Source organism: Euleptes europaea, chromosome 4 (assembly GCF_029931775.1).
Source record: "Euleptes europaea isolate rEulEur1 chromosome 4, rEulEur1.hap1, whole genome shotgun sequence".
NCBI lineage: Eukaryota > Metazoa > Chordata > Lepidosauria > Squamata > Sphaerodactylidae > Euleptes > Euleptes europaea.
In genome coordinates, this window is record NC_079315.1 from 401121 (window position 1) to 426308 (window position 25188).

The 25188-nt window shown below is 51.0% G+C and overlaps 1 protein-coding gene across 1 annotated transcript in view; it reads left to right on the plus strand.

Annotated features, from left to right (window-relative positions):
- The window catches only part of SEC24C (SEC24 homolog C, COPII coat complex component), a 39535-nt gene extending 15837 nt beyond the window's left edge, over positions 1-23698 (plus strand). The window contains exons 8-25 of the mRNA XM_056848254.1: positions 1334-1402; positions 3304-3415; positions 4937-5064; positions 7941-8079; positions 9609-9724; positions 10348-10472; positions 10937-11128; positions 12311-12404; positions 13203-13319; positions 15631-15801; positions 17399-17495; positions 17792-17937; positions 18325-18463; positions 19701-19819; positions 21827-22006; positions 22444-22635; positions 23086-23175; positions 23548-23698. Of these exons, the coding sequence (XP_056704232.1) occupies positions 1334-1402; positions 3304-3415; positions 4937-5064; positions 7941-8079; positions 9609-9724; positions 10348-10472; positions 10937-11128; positions 12311-12404; positions 13203-13319; positions 15631-15801; positions 17399-17495; positions 17792-17937; positions 18325-18463; positions 19701-19819; positions 21827-22006; positions 22444-22635; positions 23086-23175; positions 23548-23688 (2367 nt within the window). The 3' untranslated portion in view covers positions 23689-23698. The remainder of the gene's footprint in view (positions 1-1333; positions 1403-3303; positions 3416-4936; positions 5065-7940; positions 8080-9608; positions 9725-10347; positions 10473-10936; positions 11129-12310; positions 12405-13202; positions 13320-15630; positions 15802-17398; positions 17496-17791; positions 17938-18324; positions 18464-19700; positions 19820-21826; positions 22007-22443; positions 22636-23085; positions 23176-23547) is intronic.
- Positions 23699-25188: the final 1490 nt, after the last annotated feature.

Below are 25188 nucleotides of genomic sequence, written 5' to 3' on the forward strand. Positions count from 1 at the left end.
GCCGTTGGCAGTATGACGTGCAAAGTTCCTCAACAGAAGAAATCAGTTAGTGCTGTTTTTCCTGCCCGTTCCCTCGGGCGTTGGACGTCATTCTCTGGATCCTGGCCACTGAGTGCCGGACTCGCTGCGAGGACTCTCGGTATGAAACGTGTAGGGCTGAGTTTGTGTCTTGCTTCTCGCCCAAGTCTCGAGGAATTCCAAGGTGGTATCTGTAGCTCTACTGGGAGTCTGCTTCTTTTTAGATTTGGTTTCTGGGTGTGTGTCTCGGCATGTACTTTTTCTTTCGCCTACAACAAAGAAATGTGTTGTTTAGCCCGGGAATGATGCTGGCCATCTGATTGGAAAAATGGGGCTACAAACTGGGGGCCAAGTAAGAAGAGTGGCTGAAAGCAGAGTTTGAAGGAGGGCGCCGTCGCCCCCTTTCAGTCCTGCTGGCCTTGTCCTTTCCATCCCAGTGGCTTTGTGGCGGCTGTAATGTTAGATGGCGGTGGCGGCAGCAGCTGTTTCTGCCGAGTAACTTTTATAGCTCTAGCTCCTCTGTCTAGCTTTGTGCTGCTGTCACGTGAACCTAACTTGGGCTGGGGGCAAGGGAGACGAAGTTATGCAAACTTCTGTGCTGTAAACGCCGAACCTGCAACGTGGAGCACAAGTGATGTAATAGCTTTGCTTCCTTGTGTGCTCTTCCTTTAAATGAAATCTCATGAGCCAGTGTGGTGTAGTGGTTAAGAGCAGCGTGGCGTAGTGGTTTGGAGCGGTGGACTCTGATCTGGAGAACCGGGCTTGATTCCCCACTCCTCCACATGAAGCGGTGGAGGCTAATCTGGTGAACTGGGTTGGTTTCCCCACTCCTACACACGAAGCCAGCTGAGTGACCTTGGGCTAGTCACAGCTCTCTTAGAGCGCTCTCAGCCCCACCTACCTCACAGAGTGTCTGTTGTGGGGAGGGGAAGGGAAGGTGATTGTAAGCCGGTTTTAGTCTCCCTGGAGTGGTAGAGAAAGTCGGCATATAAAAACCAGCTTTTCTTCTACTTCTTGCACCGGAGCGCCAAAGGCCACCGGAGTAAGCATCTGAGCTGTCTGCTTGGTCAAAATTGTGCTCAGTCTAAGCATAGTTCCTGTTGGACAGCAAATTGTGGAACGGAAGCTGAAGTGTCTGCCCCCACCCCACCCCTGTTGCATGAACTGATGATGTCCATATGCATATATCTGATGGTGGAAGCCGGGGGAGACAGGGAGAGTAACACTGCCTGTGACTTGTGTTTTACTCTTCTCTCTTTTTTCCCTCTTTGTGGCATTGCTTTTGTCTTCTTTTTTTAAACAAACAAACAAAAAGCATCTCAATGAGCTGCCACCTCAGCAGAAACCCAGACACAGAATAGATCCCGATGCCATTCCTAGCCCAGTAAGTGCGGAGTCTCTGTCTGCTATTGTCTGCATGTTGGTGCCCATCTGTGTGTGTCTGCCAAGTAGCCCTTTCCCCCCTGCTAACTCCCCCCCCTTGGTGTTAGTCCTTCCATCATTACCCCCCCACACACACACCTCTCTGCGCTCACAACGTTCTGCCAAACAGAATAGAACACTTTGAACTTAACATCTTCTCTCCATCACAAATCGAGGGGCAACAGAAGCTTTGGCGTGGGAAGAGATTTATCGTCGAGTGGTGTCTCCCTTTCCTAAAATCTACTTGCTTCTACGCAAAATACCTTTGAATAAAAGGGTTTTGATTCTGTCAGCCTTGCAGCATGAATTATGAATAGTGGGTTTTTGGGTGTGAACTACTAGGGATCATTTCCAGGCCAAAGTATTTATGAAATGGATGAATATTTTACAAGAACTACTAAAATGAATTGGAAATTCCCAGTGATTTGTGCGTATTGCCCATATAACATGTCTGTGTGTACAAGCAGGCTGTGTCTGAGCAAAAGCCCTCTTAAACATGACAGGGCTTTTTAAATACTTTAAAAAACAACACTTAATTTTGCGAGACGTCATAATATGGTTTACTGAAGAACCTACTGAAGTATTCCATTATGCGGCAAGCTATTGAATATGGTTTGCTAATGACGGTGTTGTTGGATAAAAAAACCCAGTATGCTTTGGCTCCTGGCAGACTTGTGAATGTGGGCTTCTCTGTTGCCCCTGTGTTGGTGTCTCTTAGGGACAGGCCGAAGCTGGGCGCAGCACTGAAGGATCCGTGCCGGTGCTGCCAGCTTCGGTTTAGTTTGTAGCGTCGGAACAGGAAGGTTTCTCCTGGGCATGGCCAAAGTGCCTTTGGGTCCAGCCTTCTCACTGGCATGACTCAGGTCACAGCGTGGGGGGTGGAGGATGCTCTTGCCTCGGGAGGCATGTTGCCAGGACCGAGAGGGAGAAGAGTGAAGTTTCCAGGGGCGAATGATAAGTGGGGGTGCCCTGCTGGTATTTGCATGCAGGTACCTCGCAACAGGAATACTCAAGACACCACAGCCTTTTCCATTCTCTTCTTTCTTTCGTTGCAGAAGTCGCAATCCAAGGGTGGGATTTTAGTATCCTAGCTCCCAAAAAGATTTGGTCTTGAATGTGAAGGGATTGGAAGCAGAGTTCTGAGCCCCAGTGGTCTGTGGCTGCTCTGTTTGGTTACAGGCTCATCCATCGTGGCTCACTGCTGCGGTTAATATTTAGCTCTCTCTGCTTTCTTGGAACTGAACAGGACTTCAAGGGTCCTCTCGATCTACGCTCGACAGGGCAAAAAGCAAGGCACAGACAGCAAGAGTGGAGGGGGTCGCTTGGCCAGCGCATTCAGAGAAGTGCTCGGTATGGCAAAGAGAGAAGAACCATAGAGTTGTCTCCTACCACTCTGTGTTCAGTCAAGTGCGGGGGGCTCTCCTCCAGACCACCCATTTTGCAGAAGGAAAGTTCCACATTCAGTTGCCCGGGGTGGTTGGAGACGGCACGGCAAGGCATGAAGAAGAGAGTTTTCTGGAACTATCAGAAATCCTCAGGAGTGCACAAGCAGCAGTTGGCAGGACGCAGCTGGGGCAGCAGAGATGGGCTCACGGGAATTTGGGCTGGGTTTTAGGTCAGGGGGCCTCTTGGCTGGAAGCGCAGGCTTTGTCATGCCAGTTGTTTCGCTGTCTTTGAGTAAGTGGTTGTCTTCCCCCATGCCTGGCACTTGCAAAGGAATAGAAAATTAAAACCACGTGCAGTTTTATATTTAGTGATTGATTGTAGATCCTGTCGGCTGCAGCTTAATTCGTAGGCTGTATTGATCAGTTTTTTTGTACACCATCCCCACATGTCGCTAACTTTCTGCCTCTTACTCCATAGATCCAAGTAATTGAAGATGACAGGAATAATCGTGGATCGGAGCCATTCATCACAGGAGTCCGGGGGCAAGTCCCGCCCCTTGTCACTACCAATTTCCTGGTCAAAGATCAAGGTATAATAACGTTCACGAAGGCAAGGATGAGTGAGCTAAAAAGAAAACAGAGTTGTTCCTTAGCGCAGGCACAGCCCTCTAGCTTCAGATGGTGCTTCTTGGCACGGGCAGATCGTATGTTCAGAAGTCCTCTGAGTGCTGCCTGTCTGCAGAAACACCCCCCCATCCCTGCCCCCTGGACGGTCTGTGCCAGGAGGGTTAATTCCGTTTTACTGTACCAGCACGAGAGCTGCCAAGGGGGTGAGGTAGCCAGAGGTTTCTAAAAACTGTGACTGTGTAAGAGCCGCATGTTGTAGCCTCTCTGCTTCCTTAACCAGGGAAGCCAGTTTTAGAACAGCAACATATATTCATAGTACCAGAAGGTCCTCCGGAACTTTAGAAGTGAGCTGGTTTATTACGGTACGAACTCTCCGCCACTTTGCTGGCTCAGATGCTAATTTTGTAATCTGAGCCTCTGCTTTCCGGCTTGACGGGGGTGCTGGCATTGATGTTAGCCTGATGCAAATGTAAACCTATAAAATTGCTGCATGTTTGTAAGGGCAGGGGAAGGTGGCCATCCACAAATAGGCTGCAAGAGGGTGCTTAACCTGATGTGCAGTGGGAAGAGGGGGTTGGGAGTCCCTAAAGCTTCCCCCCCCCCCCAAAAAAAATGTGTGATTGGGTATTCAGCTTTGTACTCCATCCTGCCTGTAAGATGGTGAAGCCTGTGGTGCCCTTCCTTCCTTCCTCCCTCCCTCCTTGTAGTCTCGGTGCTCTTTGACCTCTGCCCGGTTGGCATTGTCCGCGTCCGCTTCAGGCTCGCGCTGGGCTCCTATCTGGCTGTGCGGCCTTTGGGCGGTTGTGGCCAGGCTGCCCCTGTGCAGCAGAACGTCAGCTCTGCCATATCTGCCCCTTTTCTCTTTCTTGTGTGGGGAGGGGCCGTAGTTGGGGGGTGGGAGCCCCATGCCTGACCAGACAGTCGGGGGTATGAAAAGGCTTCTCCCTGGGACCTGGAAGCTGCGGCCGGTTACTGGTCTTGATAGACCCAGGAACCTGGCTCAGCAGATGCATTCCTCTAGGATTGCTTGCCAGAAAGGATCCCATAGAATAATCCCCCCCCCCCCGATAGTTGCGTGGAGGTTCTTGGGCTTCCCCTATCCCCAAGCTTTCCTTAACTGCGTTTTCTCTGGGGGCTGACCATTCCCTTCCCCCCCGCCACAAGGCACTCTCAAACGTTGTGTTTATAGCTCTCCTTGCTCAATCAGGTTTTGAATTAAGGGCGCTTCTAGCTCCTGCTGCTTGGTGAACAGATCCAGAACGGCAAGAGGTCACTGCCATCCTAGCCAAACACCAGTAGAAGCCCTTACTCTGGAGCCATTTCCCCAGTTCTCCCCCTTCTGCAGACCTCAAGAGTTTGGGTTTTTTAAAGTCCTGAACCCTGACTCGACAGCATCAGGAAGCCTCGCATCTCTTCAGAACGGGACAATTTGGGACTGGTATTGATGAATGCTGCTTTGATTCCTTCCCCTGCTCTTTTTCCAGGTAATGCAAGTCCTCGCTACATCAGATGCACATCCTATAATATTCCATGTACCTCAGATATGGCTAAGCAGTCCCAGGTTCCTCTTGCTGCAGTCATAAAGCCATTGGCTACTTTACCTTCAGAAGAGGTGAGGTTGATTATTGAATCTGGCGTAAATGTCTGAATGTGGGCCACTCCACTGAGTTCAGTCAGGGTACTGTGTTCGTACATAACATAAAACTGATCAACTGAGGTTGATAAACCAGCTTCAGATCCTAGTTTAAGGTATCAAAACTAACCACAGTTAAGAGTCGGTGCTTTTGTTTCAGATGATTGGTCAACTGTGGTTAGTTGAATTAATCTGTGGTTTCATTGGCTGTGGTTTCATAATCACGCATGTGTTTGGACACCCTGGTTTGTTGGACAGCATCACCCTTGTTCACTGTCATATAGGGGATGGTGCCAAGTTGTTTTCTGTTGCCCCAGAAGGTCAGACCAGAACCAATGGGTTGAAATTAAAAGAGTTTCTGTCTAGACATTAGGAAGAATTTTCTAATGGTTAGAGCGGTTCCTCAGAGGAACAGGCTTCCTTGGGAGGTGGTGGGCTCTCCTTCCCTGGAGGTTTTTAAGCAGAGGCCATCTGTCAGCAAGGCTGATTCTGTGACCTTAGGCAGATGGTGAGAGGGAGGGCATCTTGGCCATCTTCTGGGCATGGAGTAGGGGTCACTGGGAGTGTGTGGGGGAGGTAGTTGTGAATTTCCTGCATTGTGCAGTGGGATGGACTAGATGACCCTGGTGGTCCCTTCCAACTCTGATTCTAGTCCCTGAAAGAGATTCCCGGCTCCCAACCAAAGGCGACGGAAGCAGCCCTTGCCAGAGCAATCCTGGGTTGATGTGAGGCTGCATCCTGGTTTCACAGACCTAACACAGTTCATGCAAAATCTTGGCCTTATTTTATGTCTGGTCTGAGCCTGTCTCTGCCCCGGATTCTCTTTCCAGTTGTACTACTGCATGGCACAGAGGGAGAGCCGGGAGGTGACTCCTGCCGCACAAGGCCTTGTAGCAATCCTAAGCCAAACCTGGCCATGGAATAGCACGAGGTCCTGAACTTATTGCAACTGCTGTGGATGCAGTTCAGAAGCCCCCTTTCTGGATCTGAGAAATCAGATGCGTACTGAGGCTACTCCTCGTGCGTTTTTTGTGGTGGGGAGGGATGGGGAAATCTCGTGGCGGCCGTTGGAAAGCCCTCCCGGTAGCTCCACTCAAGGCCTGGCTACGCACGACTTTCTGTAAATTCCGCGCGTGTCGCTTCCACTGTCCAGGGGCTGGGCGGGCAGCTGTGTTCTCCACCTGTTCAAGGAAACCGGACACTGCAAATCCGTTCATGTCTGGGGTTTTAGAGGGGAAGGGGTGCCGAAGGGGAGCCAGCCCCAGTCCCAGCTTTTGGAATCTTTGACATGCAGCACCTGCTCTCGAGGGGAGGCTTCTGCCCCCTATATTGCCGCCCTCAAGGCTCTTTCTCAGGCCCCCGTGCTGCTGGTGCGCAGGGGTTGGTTCTTTTTTTTATCATAAATTCTTTATTTAAATAACAAAAAAGGGAAAATACAAATCACCCACCGCACACTACATTACAAGACAAACACCACACAGACAGTGTATCATACCTTCTGAAATGTGCCATGTGACAAGCCACTCTCTACACTAACAGCTAAGTTGTTAAAAATAAGGGGTTGATTCTGGTTCTTTGCTAGTTAGTAAAACAGTTACCTTATACACATCTCTCTAGATTGAGCGCTCTTAACTGAGCAGAAGCTGGTTCAATAAAGAAAAGGTCACCTTTTTCCTGTATAAAACTCTTTACTTGATGGAAAAAACTGTGTTGAAAAAATACTCCTTCTGCCAACTGAAGTTTGTCCTGTAAAAAGTTTCATCTTGGCTAGTTTGTGTAGTTCGTTCTTTGGGACGCGCATCATGACACAGTGATCTACGCATAAAGCTGCAGTCTGCTCTTTTATAACCGGCCCACACTTATCTCCTGAGGCCCTGCTGCAGGTGGTCCTGCCTTTTGGGGGGAGGCGGGTGGTGAATGGTGGTTGGGGGTCACAGCCTGGGCCGTTGTAGTTGTGGGGTGTCATCCCCAGAGATCCTCATGGGAGGCCAGATTTAACTGTCCTTTAGGGTACCAGGTTAAAGCCTTTCTGTTCTACTGGGCATTTAAATGATGACTGCTTCAGAGTTTCTCTATCACTTATGTTTGATATTTTTATGCTGCTTCTGTTTATTTTTATTTGTAAGCTTGAACATTTTTAAAGTGGAAAGAGGGGGACATAAGCTAACTAAATAAAACTGGAACTTTTTGGTTGTGTGAAAGCAAGAAGCCCTCGCATAAAGGGGGGAGGGGGGCCCTGGCCCTGTGGAAGGCCCCCGGTTCCGTCTCTGGCATCTTCAGCGAAAAGGACTGGGTGGTAGGAGATGCGAAAGACCTCTGCCTGAGGCCCCCGGAGAGTCAGTGCCAGTCTGAGTAGATGGTACTGGCCTTGATGGACTGAGGGTCTCCTTCAGTGTAAGGCAGCTTAAGGCAGCTTCATGTGTGTCCACAGCAAGCAACAAAGGAACGCATACGACAACTGGAACACGATCGTATTCCCGAGCAGTGTCCCCCTTTGTGGCTGGTCCCCTTGCTATTTTGGGTCGTGCTTCTCCCCCATGACCAAAGGTTCAACAGTGCTGTCCTCCTTTCGTGGGATGAATGCGACAGTTGCATGCTTGGGCTGGGGGATTTCCTCCCTCATCGTGCCCCCCTCCACGGGAGGACAGGGGACATGGTCACTTGATAGAAAGGTCGGCTGTGTAAAACTGTTGCGGGACAGATGCGGGGAAAGGCTGATCACTTGGCTGGCGTGAACTGCAGAAGAAAGCGCTGAAGACCGTGCTAGGAGACACTCCTGTCACCCGTCGGGAGGACGGGGGAGCGCATGAAATAGCCTGGGTGCCCACGTCCTTTTTCTTTTCCTTCCATCCCAGGCTCCTCCTTACTTGGTCGACCATGGAGAGTCGGGCCCCGTCCGGTGCAACCGGTGCAAAGCCTACATGTGCCCGTTCATGCAGTTCATCGAGGGCGGGCGCAGGTTCCAGTGCTGCTTCTGCAGCTGCGTCACCGAGGGTGAGCCCCTTCTTCCCTCCTGGAAGTCTGTCGGGGAGGGCGAGGGGTGAGCGGGGGCCTCCTCCCTTCTGCTTCCCAGAGAAGATGTCTCACTGGTGACCCTCAGCCCAGAAGTGGAGGTAGACTCAGCAGTCGACATAACAACCCCACCACACTCACCATGAGGTCGTCACTGTGATGCCGAGGGCTGCCGCTGCTGCACAAAGAGCAGCATCTGCCTTGAACTCTGTACTGACAGTTGAAATGGCTAAAATGGCTTCCTTTGACGCGCGTGGTGTTTGCTCTTGCTCTTGCTCTTGCTTGTGGGGACGTCATTGGGTGATGTGCTGAGCATCCTTTGCCTCGGTGCACCTGAAGGTCCTGGCCTCTTTCCTGCAGTGGTAGACCATGTCCTCCGGTCTGCACCCGTACGGCTGGGGCTGTTCATGTGGGGAAAGGGCAGAGCGTTGTGATGAAAGCAGAATTCAGCTCCTGGAGGTTCTCTGCTTTCATTTTAAAACAGAGCAGGTCTTTGTGTATCTCTTTGTGTGCCCTGCCTGCCTTTCTCCCCATTGTGGAGCTAAAGGGGCTCAGGGCTTTCTCCCTGCTCCATTTGATGCTCACAGCAGCAACCCTGGGAGGTAGATTAGGCTGACGGAAAGAGACTGGCCCAGACTCACCCACTGAGCTTCCGTGGCAGAGTGGGGATTCGAACCTGGGTCTCCCGGGTTCTAGTCCGACCCTCTAAGCGCCACACCGGCTCTTTTAACCCTTGATGCTGCAAGGATGTTTTCAAAAGTGTGTGGCCAATGTCTGGTGGAATCTCAGAAGCCAGTAGGATGGTCGAGGGGCAGTAGAGAAGCTTTCTCCAGGAGGGCAGAGACCCCCTCCTCCTCCAGTCTTGGAGTCTGCCTTCCCCAGCCCCCCAAGAGGGGCTATCAGCAGACAAGCTGCTTTCCTTCCCTTGAAGAGAAGCACCTTTCGGGTAGCTGCAGAATTTCCATATTTCCATCGTTCTGCATTTGTTATTTATGGGAAATCTTCCTCCTTCCCCACAACTGTTCTCTAGGATTTCACTGTCCCTGCCTTGACAGCCTCAACGGCTAGAAACTAGCTTTTTACAGAGAACGGAAGCTGAGATTCTCTGGAGACTGCATCTGCTCTCAGTGCTCATTTCTGCACAAGCGCGGTCTCGAGCTTCGTCAGGCTTGTCCATATCTGTTTCTTGCTCGGCACAGGGTTACACAGGCCCAAGGGCTCACCAGCATACACAAGCGTAACAATATACTCACAATGATGGGTTGACCTTCGTGTGTGTATGAATGCGGATGCGGCCGGGACAGCTTGCTTGAAGAAAGCAATTGAAAGTGCGCAGCTGCCCCAGAGTTGAGCAGACTACAAGTAGCTGGATCCGGGAGGCTGCCGCTGTCTCCCCTGTGCCCTTTCTGGAGCGCGCCCCCTAAGCCAGTGCTGTTCCCTTGGTTGAGTAACGATGCTTGGTTTTGGTGGCCAGAAAGCACTCAGGGTGTGGTTCTCGCTCTCTTCCGCAGTACCGTCTCACTACTTCCAGCACTTGGATCACACGGGCAGGCGAGTGGATTACTACGACCGGCCGGAGTTATCACTGGGGTCGTATGAGTTCTTGGCCACCGTGGACTACTGCAAGGTACGGCTGCTCTTAAAACACTTAAAAAATACTAATCCTTTGCGTTTTCATGAAATGGATGGGAAGCCACAAAGAGAGGGCCTCTTTATTGTCTGAATGTAGAATGTGTTTGGTGTGCATGTGCACTCTCCTTCCGATGGGATGTCTTATCAGCCTCTTTATATGGTTACTGAGAGAGAGCCAGCGTGGTGTAAGAGCGGTGATTTGGAGCAGTGGAGTCTGATCTGGAGAACCGAGTTTGATTCCCCACTCCTCCACATGAGCGGTGGAGGCTCATCTGGTGAACTGGATTTGTTTCCCCACTCCTACTCACGAAGCCAGCTGGGTGACCTTGGGCTAGTCACAGCTCTTATCCTCACCTACCTCACAGGTTGTCCCTTGTGGGGAGGGGAAGGGAAGGTGCTTGTAAGCCGCTTTGATTCTGCCTTAAGTGGTAGAGAAAGTCAGCATATGAAAACCAACTCTTCTTCTTTTACAGTTTGGTGGCCCCAGTAGCTCCTGGCTAAGGGGGATGGTTTGGCTCTCGCCTGTGACTCATTTATGACATAGCAAACATTGTGTTTTAACTACAGTGCACGTGTATGCCTGTTAGTGGTCAGGTTCTTTGCTACTTTCCCCTGCAGAATAACAAGTTTCCCAACCCCCCTGCCTTCATTTTCATGATTGATGTGTCCTACAATGCTGTGAGGAGTGGTTTGGTGAGGCTGATATGCGAAGAGTTGAAGAGTCTCCTGGATTACCTCCCCAGGTCAGTCTGCAGGTGAAAGGAGGCAGGTGAAAGGAGCGGGGTGGAGCCGGGCTCGGTTTTTGGCTGATGGAAGGTGCTTGCGTCAGTGGGGCAGATCTTTCCTGCCTCTGCCCTTCTGCTGAAGCCAATTGGTCCCCCCCCCCCAGTGCTTCCCCGGAGGGGGGAGAGGACCTGCAGAGACGGCATGAGGGGCAAATGGGGTGGTCGTGGTCCTGTAGCAGAAAGGGAGAGGGAATTGGTGGCAGAATATTTAGCTTGGATCCAAACCAATGTGGACTGTGAACTTTGCTTGTGAAGGGACCTTGCTTGTGAGGGGGCTAAACTGATTGGCCTTTTTTTGGCAATTTTATTACCTGCTAGGAATGTCAGATCCACACTAGTTACAGTATTCCTTCAGGATCCTTTTTTGTTTGTTCTGGAGGCCCGATGCAAGTCATTTCTAACCCCCTCCCCCTTTCTCACAGGGAAGGAAACATGGAGGACTCAGCCATCCGGGTGGGCTTCGTCACTTACAACAAAGTCCTGCATTTCTACAACGTGAAGAGCTCCCTCGCCCAGCCTCAGATGATGGTTGTGTCCGACGTGGCAGACATGTTTGTCCCTCTGCTGGACGGCTTCCTGGTGAACGTTAATGAGTCCCGTGCAGTTTTCACCAGGTAAATAGGAGACATTTGAGGAACGACGAATTGCTTCACTGACATGTCCCAATAGCCTTTCGGAGCCCATGAAGTAGTTTTCTCAGTGATACTTAAACCTAAATGGGAGACAGCCTGTTCAATTCTGAAATGTGTGAAAAATGAACGCGACTTTGAAGATGGAGACCCGGGGGGGAGGGCCTTCTTGCTGCTAGGGAGGTTCTGCCTCTGTTGCATGGCTCTCCAGGTGCTTGAATACATGAAGCTGCCTTATACTGACTCAGACCCTTGGTCCATCAAAGTCAGTATTATCTACTCAGACGGGCAGCAGCTCTCCAGGGTCTCAGGCGGAGGTCTTTCATATCACCTACTTGCCTGGTCCCTTTAATTGGAGATGCTGGGGATTGAACCTGGGACCTACTGCAGGCCAAGCAGATGCTTAACCACTGAGCTATGGCCCCTCCCTATGCTTGAGAGGAAGGACTTCAAAAGGGGGTCTGTAAAGTTTCCTGGAAATGTCAGATCTCTCCTCCATATCCTTGGAAACCATTCAGGATAGTAAGAAGTGCTGGGAAGTTCTACCAGTCAGCTGATGGTTGGGAGCAAAAGGCTCTCCTTTGAGAGCGGCACTGGAGGGAGGGGGGCAGAGGTCTGCTTTGGAGTGGCTTGGAGAGGAGCTGGTCGCTCTCGAGTGACCCACCCACCCCTACTCTCAAGGTCCCTGCAGGTGCGGGGGGCTTCGGCTGCTCCGGAGCTGACATCAGGTGGCCCCGATGGGGTCTCTGCACAGCTGGGCCGAGCAGTGGGAGCTCCTGTCCGTGTGGAGGAGAGGACCGTCAGTGGTGACCAGCCATGGTGATGGGCCAGATTCCAGTCCAGGAGCACCTTAGAGACCCACAAGATTTGGGGGGGGGGGAGTATGAGCTTTCAAGGGTTAGAGCTCCCTTTGTCAGCTTTGTCTCTTGAAAGCTGAACCCCCCTCCCCCCAAAAAAATCTTGTTGGTCTCTTAAGGTGCTCCCGGACTGGAATCTAGCTGTTTGTTGGCTCTCTGGGGCAACCAGTTGGCCACGGAGTGTGAGGCAGGGATCCTGGACCGGATGGACCTTCCCTGGTCTGACCCAGCTGGAGGAGGGGCACTTCTCCTCCGTTCTTTGTTTGCTGACTTTGGATTTGCCTTTTGACCCCCATGCTTTTGCTTTCAGCTTGCTGGACCAGATCCCTGAAATGTTTGCTGATACAAGAGAAACGGAAACCGTGTTTGGTCCTGTGATTCAGGCTGGCATGGAGGCCCTGAAGGTTTGTGTCCATCGTTGGTTGGATTGGGCCTTTCTGTGTTCGGTTGTCATTCTGCTTTGCTGTAATATGTCTGACCATCTGACTTCGTAATCTTGCTGATGGGCCAGTGTGTTTGTGGCGCTGCAGCCAAAGTTCGAATGTGTTCAAGAGTTTTAAAAATGTATGCGTGAGGTGAGACTTGCAAGCTGTTGAGTTTTGCTTGGGAACATCACAGGCCTACTGTAACGCTTGGGGTTTGTGCAAAAGTGCAAAAAAGATGGCCGTGGGGGAGTCCTCTTTAAAAAAAAATTTATTACAGATTTTCAAAAAATAAAAACACATTACTTACTCAACCATACACATACATACAGTATAATCAATCTTCCAGGGAGTTTGATTTAAATAAAACATTCATATCGTGCTGGATATATGTTTAGTTGATAATCTGTCTATGTCCTTTATCCGTATTTCCGCTGCTCTCAAGCTAACTATCAATACTGTACTCAGTACAATTCATATTACCGTATATACTCAAGTATAAGCCGAGTTTTTTAGCCATGATTTTTGGCTTAAAAAGCTCACCTCGGCTTATACTTGGGTCAATACGGTAATTTGCCTCCCAGCGCGCTCCCACCGGCCAGCTGATGGGCAGGCTGTCCCGCCTTCTTCCTTTCACCAGATTAGATAATTTCACCGTCACTGGGTATTCTGCCGTTTTGTCTCGCCATTTCCCCATTGCCATGTGGGGAGTCCCTGAGAGCCCCTCAGCTGCCACGTTGCTGCGTGTCACCTGAGGGCCTCGCGCCTACTCTCTTTCAGGCAGCTGAGTGTTCGGGCAAGCTCTTCATCTTTCACTCATCGCTGCCGATTGCAGAGGCGCCAGGGAAGCTGAAGAACAGAGATGACAAGAAGCTGATCAACACAGACAAAGAAAAGGTAATGGATGCGGTTTTTTTTTTTTTTTAAGGAAAGAAGAGCTGATTCGGGAGGGAGTGGTCAGTGTGACGGGACTCCCCTGGCCCAGTCCAGATCTTTGTTTCTGCTTTAACCCTCCCCTCGCTCCTTTTCCTGCCACCTTCTGCCCACACCTTCCCCCAGACTCCTTGTTTTCCCTTTCAATAACTGATCTGCGTTCTTGGGCACCAGAGCTGAATGAAGTTCTGTGCTGGTTATAACATCTGTGGCAATGAAAGGGAAAAAGGAAACGACGTCTGCTCTGGAGTGGGTCAGGGTGTGGGGTTTAAATGAGGTGGTTCCTAAGGAAGAGAAGTAGGGGGGGGGGGGCTTTTGACTGCACCAGTAACCAGCGCCCTCCAGTGATGGGCATTCAGTGCTGGTAAGAGATGCTTCAGTTCATATCAAGCAGCTGGATTTTCCAGTAGCCTCCCAAGGCAGCGCCTTCCGAGGGCTGCAGGAGTCTAACTTGGCTGGCAGCCTTGCAGAGCAGCTTCTCTTCGTGCTGCTTTCTCAGCTACTCTGTACTGTTGAGGCATTTTCCCCTAGCTGATCACCGATGCGCGTGCGAAGAGACGGCTGCTGAAGATCCCCGCCTTTTCTCACATCAATACGGGCATTCACACTTTCCAGTTCCCACTCTGAGCGCAGGACCTCTTCCTCTAGGACTGGCTTCTGGTGTTTGAAAGCGTTTGAATTTCACCTCTGCAGGTGGACCCTAAATGTTCTCTTGGCAAAAGCTGAGCTTACTCTCTGCCCAGCATTTTACTTAATGCAGACGGTGCCCAGAGGGTCTCGAATGCAACTTAATCACCCTATTAAATTGCATTGAAGACTCCCTATGCACCTTTTTCATTTCTGCTTTTTGCTAGTGTTTCCATTTCTGCTGGTGTGGCCTGTTTTACAGTTTTCCTAGCATTTTACCACATGTTAAAGCTGTATTCCAAAGTAGTTTACTTTGCTCTAGCAAGTTCAGCTTTCAAATAGCTTTTGTAGCGTGTTTCTAACACAACCAGACAAGATTAAAGCACAGAGATAAAAAACGTACCTTTATCCTACCTGCTGTTTCCACACCCTCACAAGCCCACGGCCAGGTGTTCAGACTGCAGTGACAGGATTGGGTTCCAGTAAGGAACTTGAAATGTAATTGGAAGGTCTGTATTTCAGGGGAGTGGGAGGAAGAAGGAGCTCCAACTGTAGGCACGATTAACCATTTCAAAAGTATGGGGCAGTCCTTCAGTGGTCTGCCCAGGATAGCAGCTCGGCCTGGTTTGACGAAGGATCAGGCCGGGCTTGGGTGTCCCTTGTTGAGTCTGAGATGAAATGGTCGAAGTGGCAAGTCTGATGAACAGAGGCAATTGTCAGGCAGATTGCTGGATGGTCCTAAAAGGCGAGTGATTCTTCTGCAAACCCAGATTGTTCTTCATGGCCTGACCTTTGACGAGCCCTCGGGAAGCCAAAGGACAGGACCACGGTCGAGGGGGTGTCCAGGCTGCTGGGGAAACGTGGCCGCTTCTCTGTGAGGGAGCGGCCCTGTTGCCTGCAGCGTGACATCGGTTCCTCAGTTTTAATACCAAAGGTAGCTTCCCTTCTGCGGTCTCAGATAGCCAGTGGCCTGAGAAGTCATGAAGGTGACCCAGGAACATGGCTTCCGACGCAGGCCTCCTTTCAGGATGGCTGAGCATTCTGGGAACTGCAGGCATGAGTCATTCTAGAGAAAGTCTTGCAAGACAAACTTTTAAGTGGCTTACTAGGAAGTTTTAGAGCAAAAGGCAGCTGAATTCCAGACTTGTGCTCCCTTGAACATGTTAACCAACGTGAGTGTTGCTGAATCCAGCTTTTGTCCGTCTGTGGTCCTGGAAATTGGGGGTTTTTTTGCGGGGGGAGGGGGGGAGTGCAGTAATAGGCATACACTCACTGGTCAACCTTCCAGCATGGCAATCAATAGGGAAGCATTTTGCCCTAGAAATACAACCAGAAAGATGCTTTTTCTGTTGCTAATCACGTGGTGTGGGTTGGGTAGTGGTTGAGTGGGCTCCTAAGCACCGCATCCCAAGCTGCACTTGGCTTTCCTGCTGCAGCTTGCTTTACTCCCTGGGGACTTGCTCCTGGGCATCAGGGAGCCCATGGGGTTTGCAGGAGAAGGGAGGGACTGGAAGTCTAGCACCAGCAGGAGTGCCACAAAGAAAAGGAGCCTGCAGACCCAGCCTGTCGTTTTTCTCTTTGTTCAATTTTTTTGGCCCCTTTCTCCTTTCTGATCTTTTTGCTTTTCCTTCCACCCCCACCCCCCCAGACTCTGTTCCAGCCTCAGACCAGCTTCTACAGCAACTTAGCCAAGGAGTGTGTGGCCCAAGGGTGCTGCGTGGATCTGTTCCTTTTCCCAAACCAGTACTTGGATGTGGCCACCGTGGGAGTCGTTCCCTATCAGACTGGGGGCTCGGTATATAAATACGCCTACTTCCAGGTACGGTGTGCGTCTCGCTTGGCAGGGCCTGCCCTGTCTGTTGACTGAGTGGGCAGTGGTTGCCGTGCTGACTTCAAAGGGCAGCAGATACATTGCCCTCTTCCTGGGGCCACTGTGGGGGTCGCTGTGAGGAGCAGGCCACTTTTTAGCTTGAGAACTCGTCCGGCCGTGTAGCTGCCAGAAGGGCAGCTCAATGTCTTCTCAAATGCCAAACAGTTTGGTTCAACAGTTTACATCATGCATAAGTAAAAAAAAAAAAAAATTGGCACAGAAAATGGCACAAGTCCTTCAGGGAATGCTCTTTCAGAGGATGAGATTGTCTCGTTCAGGTGAATTCTGCTCAAGCGGCATCTGCTAAGCAATGCACGGGCGTAATTTCTGCCTCACAGTCCAGTTATAAGGTCCTGCTGACACCACTACAGTTGTCATCCTAGTAGGAAGGGAGAGAACTGTGAAAACAACAAGATCAGCGCTGTTTCCAGGCACCTTTCAGAGTGCTGGTTCTTCTCTTTAAAGCCCTCTGCAGCTTGGGGGCCGGGGCTGTTCTCCGGGCCCCAGGGATCGCCGCAGATGGGTAGTTGAGCCCCCTCCTGCCACCAACTTCCCTTCCGACATACCAGGAAGGAAAGACACGGCATTCAGCCTTCTCTACAGCTCTCTCAGGAGAAGAATACCCCACACACACCCGGAAAACACACAGCCTCACTCAGACAAGTGTTCTGGTCCCTCTGGGGTGGGGGGAAACGCCCCTGGGAGGAGGCAGCTTTTTTGCAAGGGGAGGGGATCCGAGACATCAGGGCACACAGCAGGAGGAAACACAACTGCACATTTATCTATTGCAACATTTATACCCTGCCTTCCCTTGTGGTTCAAGGCAGCTTATAATAATGGACAGGATCCCTGCTCCTTAATAGCTCACTTCATAGCTAGATGTCATTGCTGCTGTCAATGTTGCTGAAGGGGTGGCCTGTGGGGTCTGCTGCTCTGCGAGTGGGGGGCCGATCCCAGCCTCTGCCTCTGGAGGTCTGCCTGGAAGGAGCTGGACCAGGGTGGCCGTGAAGAATGTCTCGCAGTTGCAACAGGCAGCGTGTGGTCTCCAGTGCCCTGGGCATGGTGGTCAGCTCCAGATTTGAGAGAGAGACTCCGCCCAGGTCCTCCTCGCAGTCTCACACACACCCCACCTCTTCTTCCCCCGCCTCCCCAACCCTGCAGGCTGCAGCTTCTTTCTGTTTGTCTGCTCCAAAGGGGGGCAGGCCTCTGGCCTGACGCAGTTTAGGTTTAGCTTGCTAGAAACAGCCTGACTCTCTGCTCTGGAGGAGCAAAGGGCTCTCTGTGATTGATCAACTGGGAGTGGAATCCTTGCCCTGTGTGTGATTGGCAGCTAGAAGTCGGGGGAAGAGTTGCTTTTAAAGAAGCAGATGGTGCTGGCAGGGTTGCTTTCGACCTGTGAGCATGCACATGGATGGTGTGTGCGTTTGACTGAACGGGATAACCAGTGGGGGAGATGTGAGACGCTCCCAATGTCCAGTATGGGGTGGCTGCCTTCCAGCTCCATGGCAGCCGCGTTGAAACGTCTCTCTGGCTGTGTCTCTACTAGGTGGAAACGGACCAGGAGCGCTTCTTGAATGACCTGCGCAGAGATGTGCAGAAAGAAGTGGGCTTTGACGCTGTGATGAGGGTGCGCACGAGCACCGGTGAGTCCTTCGCAAGAGGCCGTTCATGCGCAGGGGATGGGGATGTGTCCAAGGTCCTAGCGTTGCGTTCCATTCGTGGTAGAACCCATGCCCAGGGTGCCTCGGGTGTTGGTGGAAGGCTTCTTGCGTCGTCAGAGGGCTCCGCTGTTAGTGGGACAGAGCAGTAGCATCCAACCCCTAGGCCCCAAACCTGCTGAAATTTGTCTGCAGCTTGTGCATTTGTTGCTGCTGATAAGCAAGACCCGCGTCTCTAACGGTGTCCTCCAGGTTCCCTTACATGTCCTCCTACCTTCCAGGTATTCGAGCCACCGACTTCTTTGGCGCCTTCTACATGAGCAACACCACAGACGTGGAGCTGGCTGGCCTGGACTGTGACAAAACCATCACGGTGGAATTCAAGCACGACGATAAACTCAGCGAGGACAGCGGAGCTCTTCTCCAGGTGAGGCAGAGCGGGGGGTGGGGGTTGAGGGGCTCTGGTGGGGAGGGCGTGTGTCAGGAGCGCATTTCTGTCTTCTGCTCATTCTTAAATGTTAAAGCCCTTCAAGCCCAAGTGTGTTTCTTTTTACTGGAGGATGTATAATCTGCTTTTCAACTCAAGGCAGAGAACAGTATTAAAAGCATGTGTGTGTGTTGCGAGGGGAGAGGGGAATCCAAGGAAAATGCCAGTTGAATTAACAGCGGGGAGAATGCAGACCAAGCTGAACTTCATTACGCTTGGAGTTGAAATCCTTTTCAGAAAGGGAGACTCTGTGGTAGCTGTTTAAATGGGCCTGGCTCTACAATCTGGCCAGTCTCGAGTGGTAACGTGCATTCTTCTGTGCCGTAGTGTGCTGTGTTGTACACCAGCTGTGCGGGACAGAGGCGCCTCCGCATTCACAACCTCTCCTTGAACTGCTGCACGCAGCTGGCGGATCTTTATCGGAACTGTGAGACGGACACTCTTATCAACTTCCTGGCCAAATTTGGTAAGGGGTCGTCTTTCAGCCGTTTCCTGAGGTGTGGGGGTACCACCTGACCCCTCGCTTGAGGAGATGGGGTTCCTGGGAAGAGGCAGGTGGTGGGGTTTCCTTCCTGCTGTGAACCTGGCTGAAAGAGAATGAGCATCATGTCTTCCTGCATGCATTATGCTGCGGTTGGTGGATTTTCAGGGCTCCGGTAGGGCTTGGCCATGAAGTCGCTCTTCTTCCACCAGGCCTGTTCACACACACACTGACTTCTGCGCATGGCTGTGACAGAGGCATTTTCCCCACGGTGACTTCCAGCTGCTTCAGCCCTGTGGCCAATTGGCTGTGTAGCCAGTAGCATACATGGGATTTACCATTAATCACACTTGTTTGTGATGGAGCGAGGCAGCTTTGTGCCTTACGTGCTGCTAACACTGTTTGTGTCCCTGGTGAACACTAACGTTCGTGAAAGCTTCTGTATTGAACCATGTGAATGTGGTCCAGGTGAATTTAATGCCCAGTGTTTCCAGTTAGGCCAGTGGTCCATCTAGTCCAGCATCCGGTTTCACACAGCGGCCAGCCAGTTGCAAAGAGGCCGAGGCCTTCCCCTGATGCCATCTCCCAGCTCTGGTATTCGGAAGTTTGCTGCCTGGACTGTGGAGATTCCCTTTAGTCCTCATGGCTGCTGGCCACGACTGGGGTGGGGGAGCTCTCTGCTGTGAATCTGGTGCTCTTTCAGGTGTCTGTCCTGAATCTTTTGCTCATCGGCTTTTATCGGTTGCCCCTGAGCTCCAGTCTTACAGGAGAGGGAGAAAAAATTCTCCCTGTCTGCTTTCTGCTCCGCATGTGTAAATTGTACAAACGTGCATCAACTGTGGTTAAGGTTACTTTTCTTCCAGTGTAATTCCTTTTTTATGATAATATGAGGGCCCAGAGCTCAGCAGTACAGCGCATGTTCTGCATAATAGAAGATCTCCGGTTCGGTCCTTGGTGCCCTCAGGTAAAGGCCTCTGGTAGCAGGACAGGGGAGAGATCTCTGGCGGCAGCTCCTGCCAAGCAGAGTGGTCCAAAATGCCGAGGTAAATGGACAGGTGGCTCTGTGTAATGCAGCCTCGTAGATTACGATGGCCGCAGCAGTCCAGGGATTTGCATCACAATTACTTAATTGGTTGGTGACCTTGATTTCACTGCTAAGTGCCGCTTTCAGGTCAAGATGTACTTAACTTCCTAACAAATCCCCCCCACCTTTTTCCGGAAGCGTATCGTGGACTTCTGAACAATCCAGTCAAGACTGTGAGAGACACGCTGATCAATCAATGTGCCCAGATCCTGGCGTGCTACCGGAAAAACTGTGCCAGCCCCTCTTCTGCCGGACAGGTAAGGGCTGTGCTTTGGCCAACGGGACCATGTGGAACTTGGCCGGAAGTGATCGTCCTGCTAGAACGGAAGGTTGCCGCGGGTTGTTTCCCTGAAAACCCCTGGCGTTGTCCTCCAAGCATTATTGGAGAGGTCCTTTTGCCAGCATACGACTAAATTGGGGGAACGCTAGGATTGACCTTCCCATCCTGCAATTCAGAATGGATTTTAGTGACAATCAAAACTTTCTGCTGACTCGTTCTCCCTTCAGGGCAGAGTTTTGTGTAAATGAATCCTTCATTATTTGAATCTATGGACCTTTCTGGTTTGAAAGCCAACCATAGTGTGTTTATGCTTCTTTGCCCTCTTTAACAAAACCATAACTTTAGTTTTACCATAATTTGCTTCCAGAAACTCTCGCTGGCAAAAAGCCCCCAATTTTTTAATAGGCGTCTGAGCCCAACATACAGAAGGGTCAGTTGTCATGGGCGTATAGTAAGACGGGGAGGTTGCGGTTCTGACTGACTGGATTTAAATAGGAAACAGTTTCTTTGATTTCCTCTGATCCTGTGTAATAAAAATCCTCTGATCCTGTGTAATAAAAATCCTGAGAAATGTGCTGTTGGGTTTGTTTGTAGCATTCGACTGACAACCTGACATGGCTGTCAACTCTTTATTAATACACAGGATTTTAACCAGGATTAAGAATCTTCTCTCCGTATCAGTGTGCAAAAGATTGCCCCAAAGTTAGTCCCTGTTTATTAGGCTGAAAAGTTGATTTTAAGTCCCACAAAGCCACAAAACCCTGCTGTCTCGGAGTCTGAATATACATTGACCCACAGTGTGTTTACCATTTTGGGATTTCCTGCTATCATTTGAGGGTGATCTGCACAGCCTTCCAATCTGCCAAGCAGAAGTAAGATATAAATAGAAACATAGAGCTGGAAGGAACCTCAAGTGTCATCTAGTCCAACCCACTGCACAGTGCAGGAAATTCACAACTACCCCCCCCCCCAGTCACCCCTGCTCTATGCCCAGAGGAAGGCAAAAAACCTCCAGGATCCCTGGCCAATCTGGCCTGGCAGAAAATTCCTTCCTGACCCCAGAGTGGTGATCGGCATTACCCTGGGCCTGTCAAAATGGACCACTGTCTTATCCCTTTCTGCCTTCCCTCTCCTGATCTACCTAAGTCCACGGAATCAGCCTTGCTGTCAGAAGGGCCACCTGGCCTCACCCCCATTGTCTTGGGACCGTATCTTGTTGGCATCCCTGTTGGTGGGTGGGGGCAGTTATACTTGATAGCCTCTTCAGCAGATGCTCTGCAGGTTTTATTCACAGATGATTTGGCCCGCAGGGGTGTCCTCCAGCACTTGGTTAGCTTTGAGTGGGCAAGGAGGTGTGTCCCCACCTGGAGCCTTGCTGTTAGAAAGACACCCATAAACCTCTGCCCTCCCCGTTTCAGAGGCCAGACAGGATTGTTTGGTTCTGGATGTCTCAGCCTCTGTAGCCCACGTGTGCTACCAAGCGTCAACGTTTTTTCTTTGTTTTGCAATTGAGGCCAAACCCAGAGCTGCCTGTAACTTTTGTTGGGCTTTGAGGTTAGAGTGAATGATGCGCTCGTATCTAATTTGATGGAAAACTGGCAGGCCTCCTCAAGGCAGGGTTACAGGAGGGGCCATGTGGCTCAGTTGGTAGAGCATCTGTTTGGCATGCAGAAGGTCCCAGGTTCAATCCCCAGTGGCATCTCCAGTTAAAGGGACTAGGCAGGTAGGTGATGTGAAAGATCTCTCTGCCTAAGACCCTGGAGAGCCGCTGCTGGTCTGAGTAGACAGTACTGACTTTGATGGACCAAGAAGGGTCTGATTCAGTAGAAGGCAGCTTGATGCGTTACTTTGGCTTGAAAGCTTTTACGCCTGGGCTAGTGCTTGTGGTTCTGTTGGATCAGTACCAAATGCATCGCTGTTTCAGCCAGCCGTTCTCTCCCCTCGTGAGCCGTTCCTCTCTGATTTCCTTCCCCCTTGTTTGCAGTTGATTCTCCCTGAATGCATGAAGCTGCTCCCTGTATACCTGAACTGTGTTTTGAAAAGTGACGTTCTGCAGCCTGGCTCCGAGGTCACCACCGATGACCGGGCCTACATCCGCCAGCTGGTCACCACCATGGATGTGGCAGAAACAAACGTGTTCTTTTACCCCAGACTCTTGCCTCTGGTAAGTGCCTCTCTGCAAAGCAAGCCTTCTGCTGCCGTCAACAGAAGCCAAGGGAACTGACTGAGGCCCCTGTGAGAAAGCAAAAGGCAAATACTTCCTGTATTGGAGATCCCACAAATAACTTTCAGCCTGTCTTTACTGCATCGGCAAAAAAGCCATAGTAACAACAATTATTCCATCAAAATTAAAACAAGAAAATTTGAGACATTGTCAAAGGATCATTTAAAAATAAAACCACCTTACAATCCAAATAGACAGTGACCCAGAAATGGAGTAGTAGTTGGCTTGTGGGTCAACCGTGCTGACATCTGCGGGCCTCACCGTCATCATTAGCTTTATGACGGCGGCAGCAAACCTCACCATTTGGATATTTCGGGAGATTCTGTTGATGCCCATCTGTACCCTTCAAGGGAATGACTCCAATCTTTTCTTTTCAGACCAAAGTAGATGTCAACAGCGACTCCTTACCGATGGCCATCAGGAACTCGGAAGAGCGCCTCTCCAAGGGTGACATCTATCTGCTAGAAAACGGGCTGAATATTTTCCTGTGGGTCGGAGTAAATGTCCAGCAGGGGCTGATCCAGAACCTCTTTGGAGTGCCGTCTTTCAGCCAGATCGGCAGTTCTCTGGTGAGTGGGATCGGATGGGATAAGGAGGCGGCATTTCTCTTTGGGCCAACTTCACTGGCACTCGGGGCAGCCGAGGAGGCCTGCCATCCTGTGCCAGAACCCCATTAAGATGATTGTTTCAGCTCCCGTTTTCTCGGTAGGCCGTAGATGATTTGATGATGCAGGCCGGGCTGCTCTTACATCGTTCCATGTAAAGGGCAGCAGCAAACCCTCAGCGAGGCTGGCTGCCTCTTTCCACCCGTGGGCCGAGTGTCACCTCAGGCATTGGTGGCCACACCCATGGGCCGAACCAGTGATTCCTCCTTGCAGCTATGAGAGGTTCCCGGCGACCTTTTTGGTATCGCCACAGATTTGAGACGTTTGTAGCGAGTGAATAACTCAGCTGACCAGTGAGCTAAGTTGATGGCGGAAACAGTTCTTGAGCTGCTCTGGCTTCTTCATGTATTTCAGGGCACACTTCCCGTTTTGGATAACGCTTTTTCAAAGAAAGTGCGATCCATCATTGGTATGTTCCAGGCTCAAAGATCACGATACATGAAGGTACCTTTTATTCTTGCTTTGGCTGGTTGCCGGGGGGAGGGGAGGGGACTTCTCTTCTTTTCTTTTTGAGCGGCCTTAAAGGGGAGAACCCAGCAGTGGTCTGGCTGGGAACTTGTTTTTTAGTGGGCTGCTCTTTCTGCATCCCGACCACATTTTCTAGCTCAGTATTTTCTTACTGTCCCAGTGGCGGGGCGGGGTCTGTTACATTCAGGCAGTAGAGGGGTAATTATGACACTGCCCTGGATATCTGTCGGTTGTCAGAACTTCTCTTCATGGGACAGCCAAAGTTTAAAACTGAGGCTCCGGTAGCACTGGGTTGGGTACCAAGGCCACCGCCAGGCATCACTGACTCATCTTTTCTTTTGCTTGCAGCTTATGATTGTGAAGCAGGAAGACAAACTAGATTTGCTGTTCAAACACTTCCTGGTGGAGGACAAGAGCCTGAACGGGGGGGCTTCCTATGTGGACTTCCTCTGCCACATGCACAAGGAGATCCGCCAGCTGCTGAGCTAGAGGAGGGAGCCACGACTGGGTTTCAGCACTGACGCTTCTGTGGTCGCTCCCCGCCCGAAGAACGGGGCCCACCCCCTTTGAGAAGAACAATATAGAAACCTGTACAATTCCATAATTTTTAATACACTGTGCATAAGCAGAGTTTTGGCATCTCCCAAGCCCTTTTGAGAGAATGAGACGCGGACAGGCAAAACACCTCCTTAGGGTGGAGGACGAGCTTTTGAACTCCCGGTCTAAAATCTGCACCTCTGTGCTTGGCAGGGGTGCGCGCTTCCTGCCACCCCAGTTCCGGTGTAACAGACGTCACGAGTTTACTTTTACATGATTCAGCATCAGGTGAAGTGATTGCTCTTCAATACACAGCAGCTGCTACGTTTGTGTGTGTGCGTGTGTGTGATACTCTGTGAAATGGAGTGAGGAGTCGGACAGCAGAGGACGTGGCTGGCGGGCTCTGTGCCTTCAGGGCAGCCCGTTGTCACTTACTACATCTCGTAAGAGGAGGAAGCAGCACACGGTGTGCGCATTAACTGAGCTGTGGTTGGCTAGAAAACGCATCACCCCCCGCGGTGAGAGAGTGGGCACGTCTTTTGCTGCTGCTGTGTTGCTATGTAGATCTGCCTCAGAAAAAGGAAGTTGTAATAAAAGAGTGCTGATTTGGGGACTGCTGAATCTATCCTGGGGTTGTTACGCGCAGGTGTTACTGCCATCTTTTTGAAGAAAAAAAGCATCCCTTTTTATGCCCGCATCCCTTGATCCGTGACCTCCTGTACATCTGTTTGCTTGGAGCCCCCTTTTAAAGAGGAGGCCCCCGGGGGGGAATGGGGGCTCTTCCCTTCTTTCTGCTTTGAAAGGGAATGTTGATACCGAGGTGTTGAGAGCCGCCTAGGCCAATGCTTCGGGGGGCGGGGAGAGGTTGACACAGGCTTGGTCCATTTGAGCTGCATTGACGAGTCCGGCAGCACCCTAGAGAAAGAATGACATCCATAGTACAAGGTCCGAATTAGGCGGCTGTGGATTCCGAGCCCTTAATAGCTCTGAAGAGTTTTGGCTGTGGGCATATTTTGCACGTGGCCCCTGGATCCCCCCCCCCCCAAAGTGGTTCTTACGGGCCCGGCAGCAGCACCTCGGCTTGGGTTGTACCTCAAACACTGTGTCCACTGCGGGGGGGGGGGGGGTTACATGTAACCTTTTCTGAGAGTGGTGTTGCTGGGGGTGGGCAAACTGGGGTTCTCCAGAGATGGGGTAAAGCTGAGATTTTAGACTTCTAAGGGCTCATTAATTTTCAAAAGGAAACTAATGTAATTTTACTTCTACGTAAATGCTGCACTTAACAGTGTTCATACAGTGCCTGGGATGCCCTGCAGCAGCAGCAGCACTGAAATGTAAAGGCAGAAAAAGGGAGGGAGGGAGCGAGCTTTCAGCAAATGGCAGGCTGGACGGATCACGCCGTTGAAATCCGAAGTTAAATCCTCGTGTACAAGACCGATTAAATAATCCTGG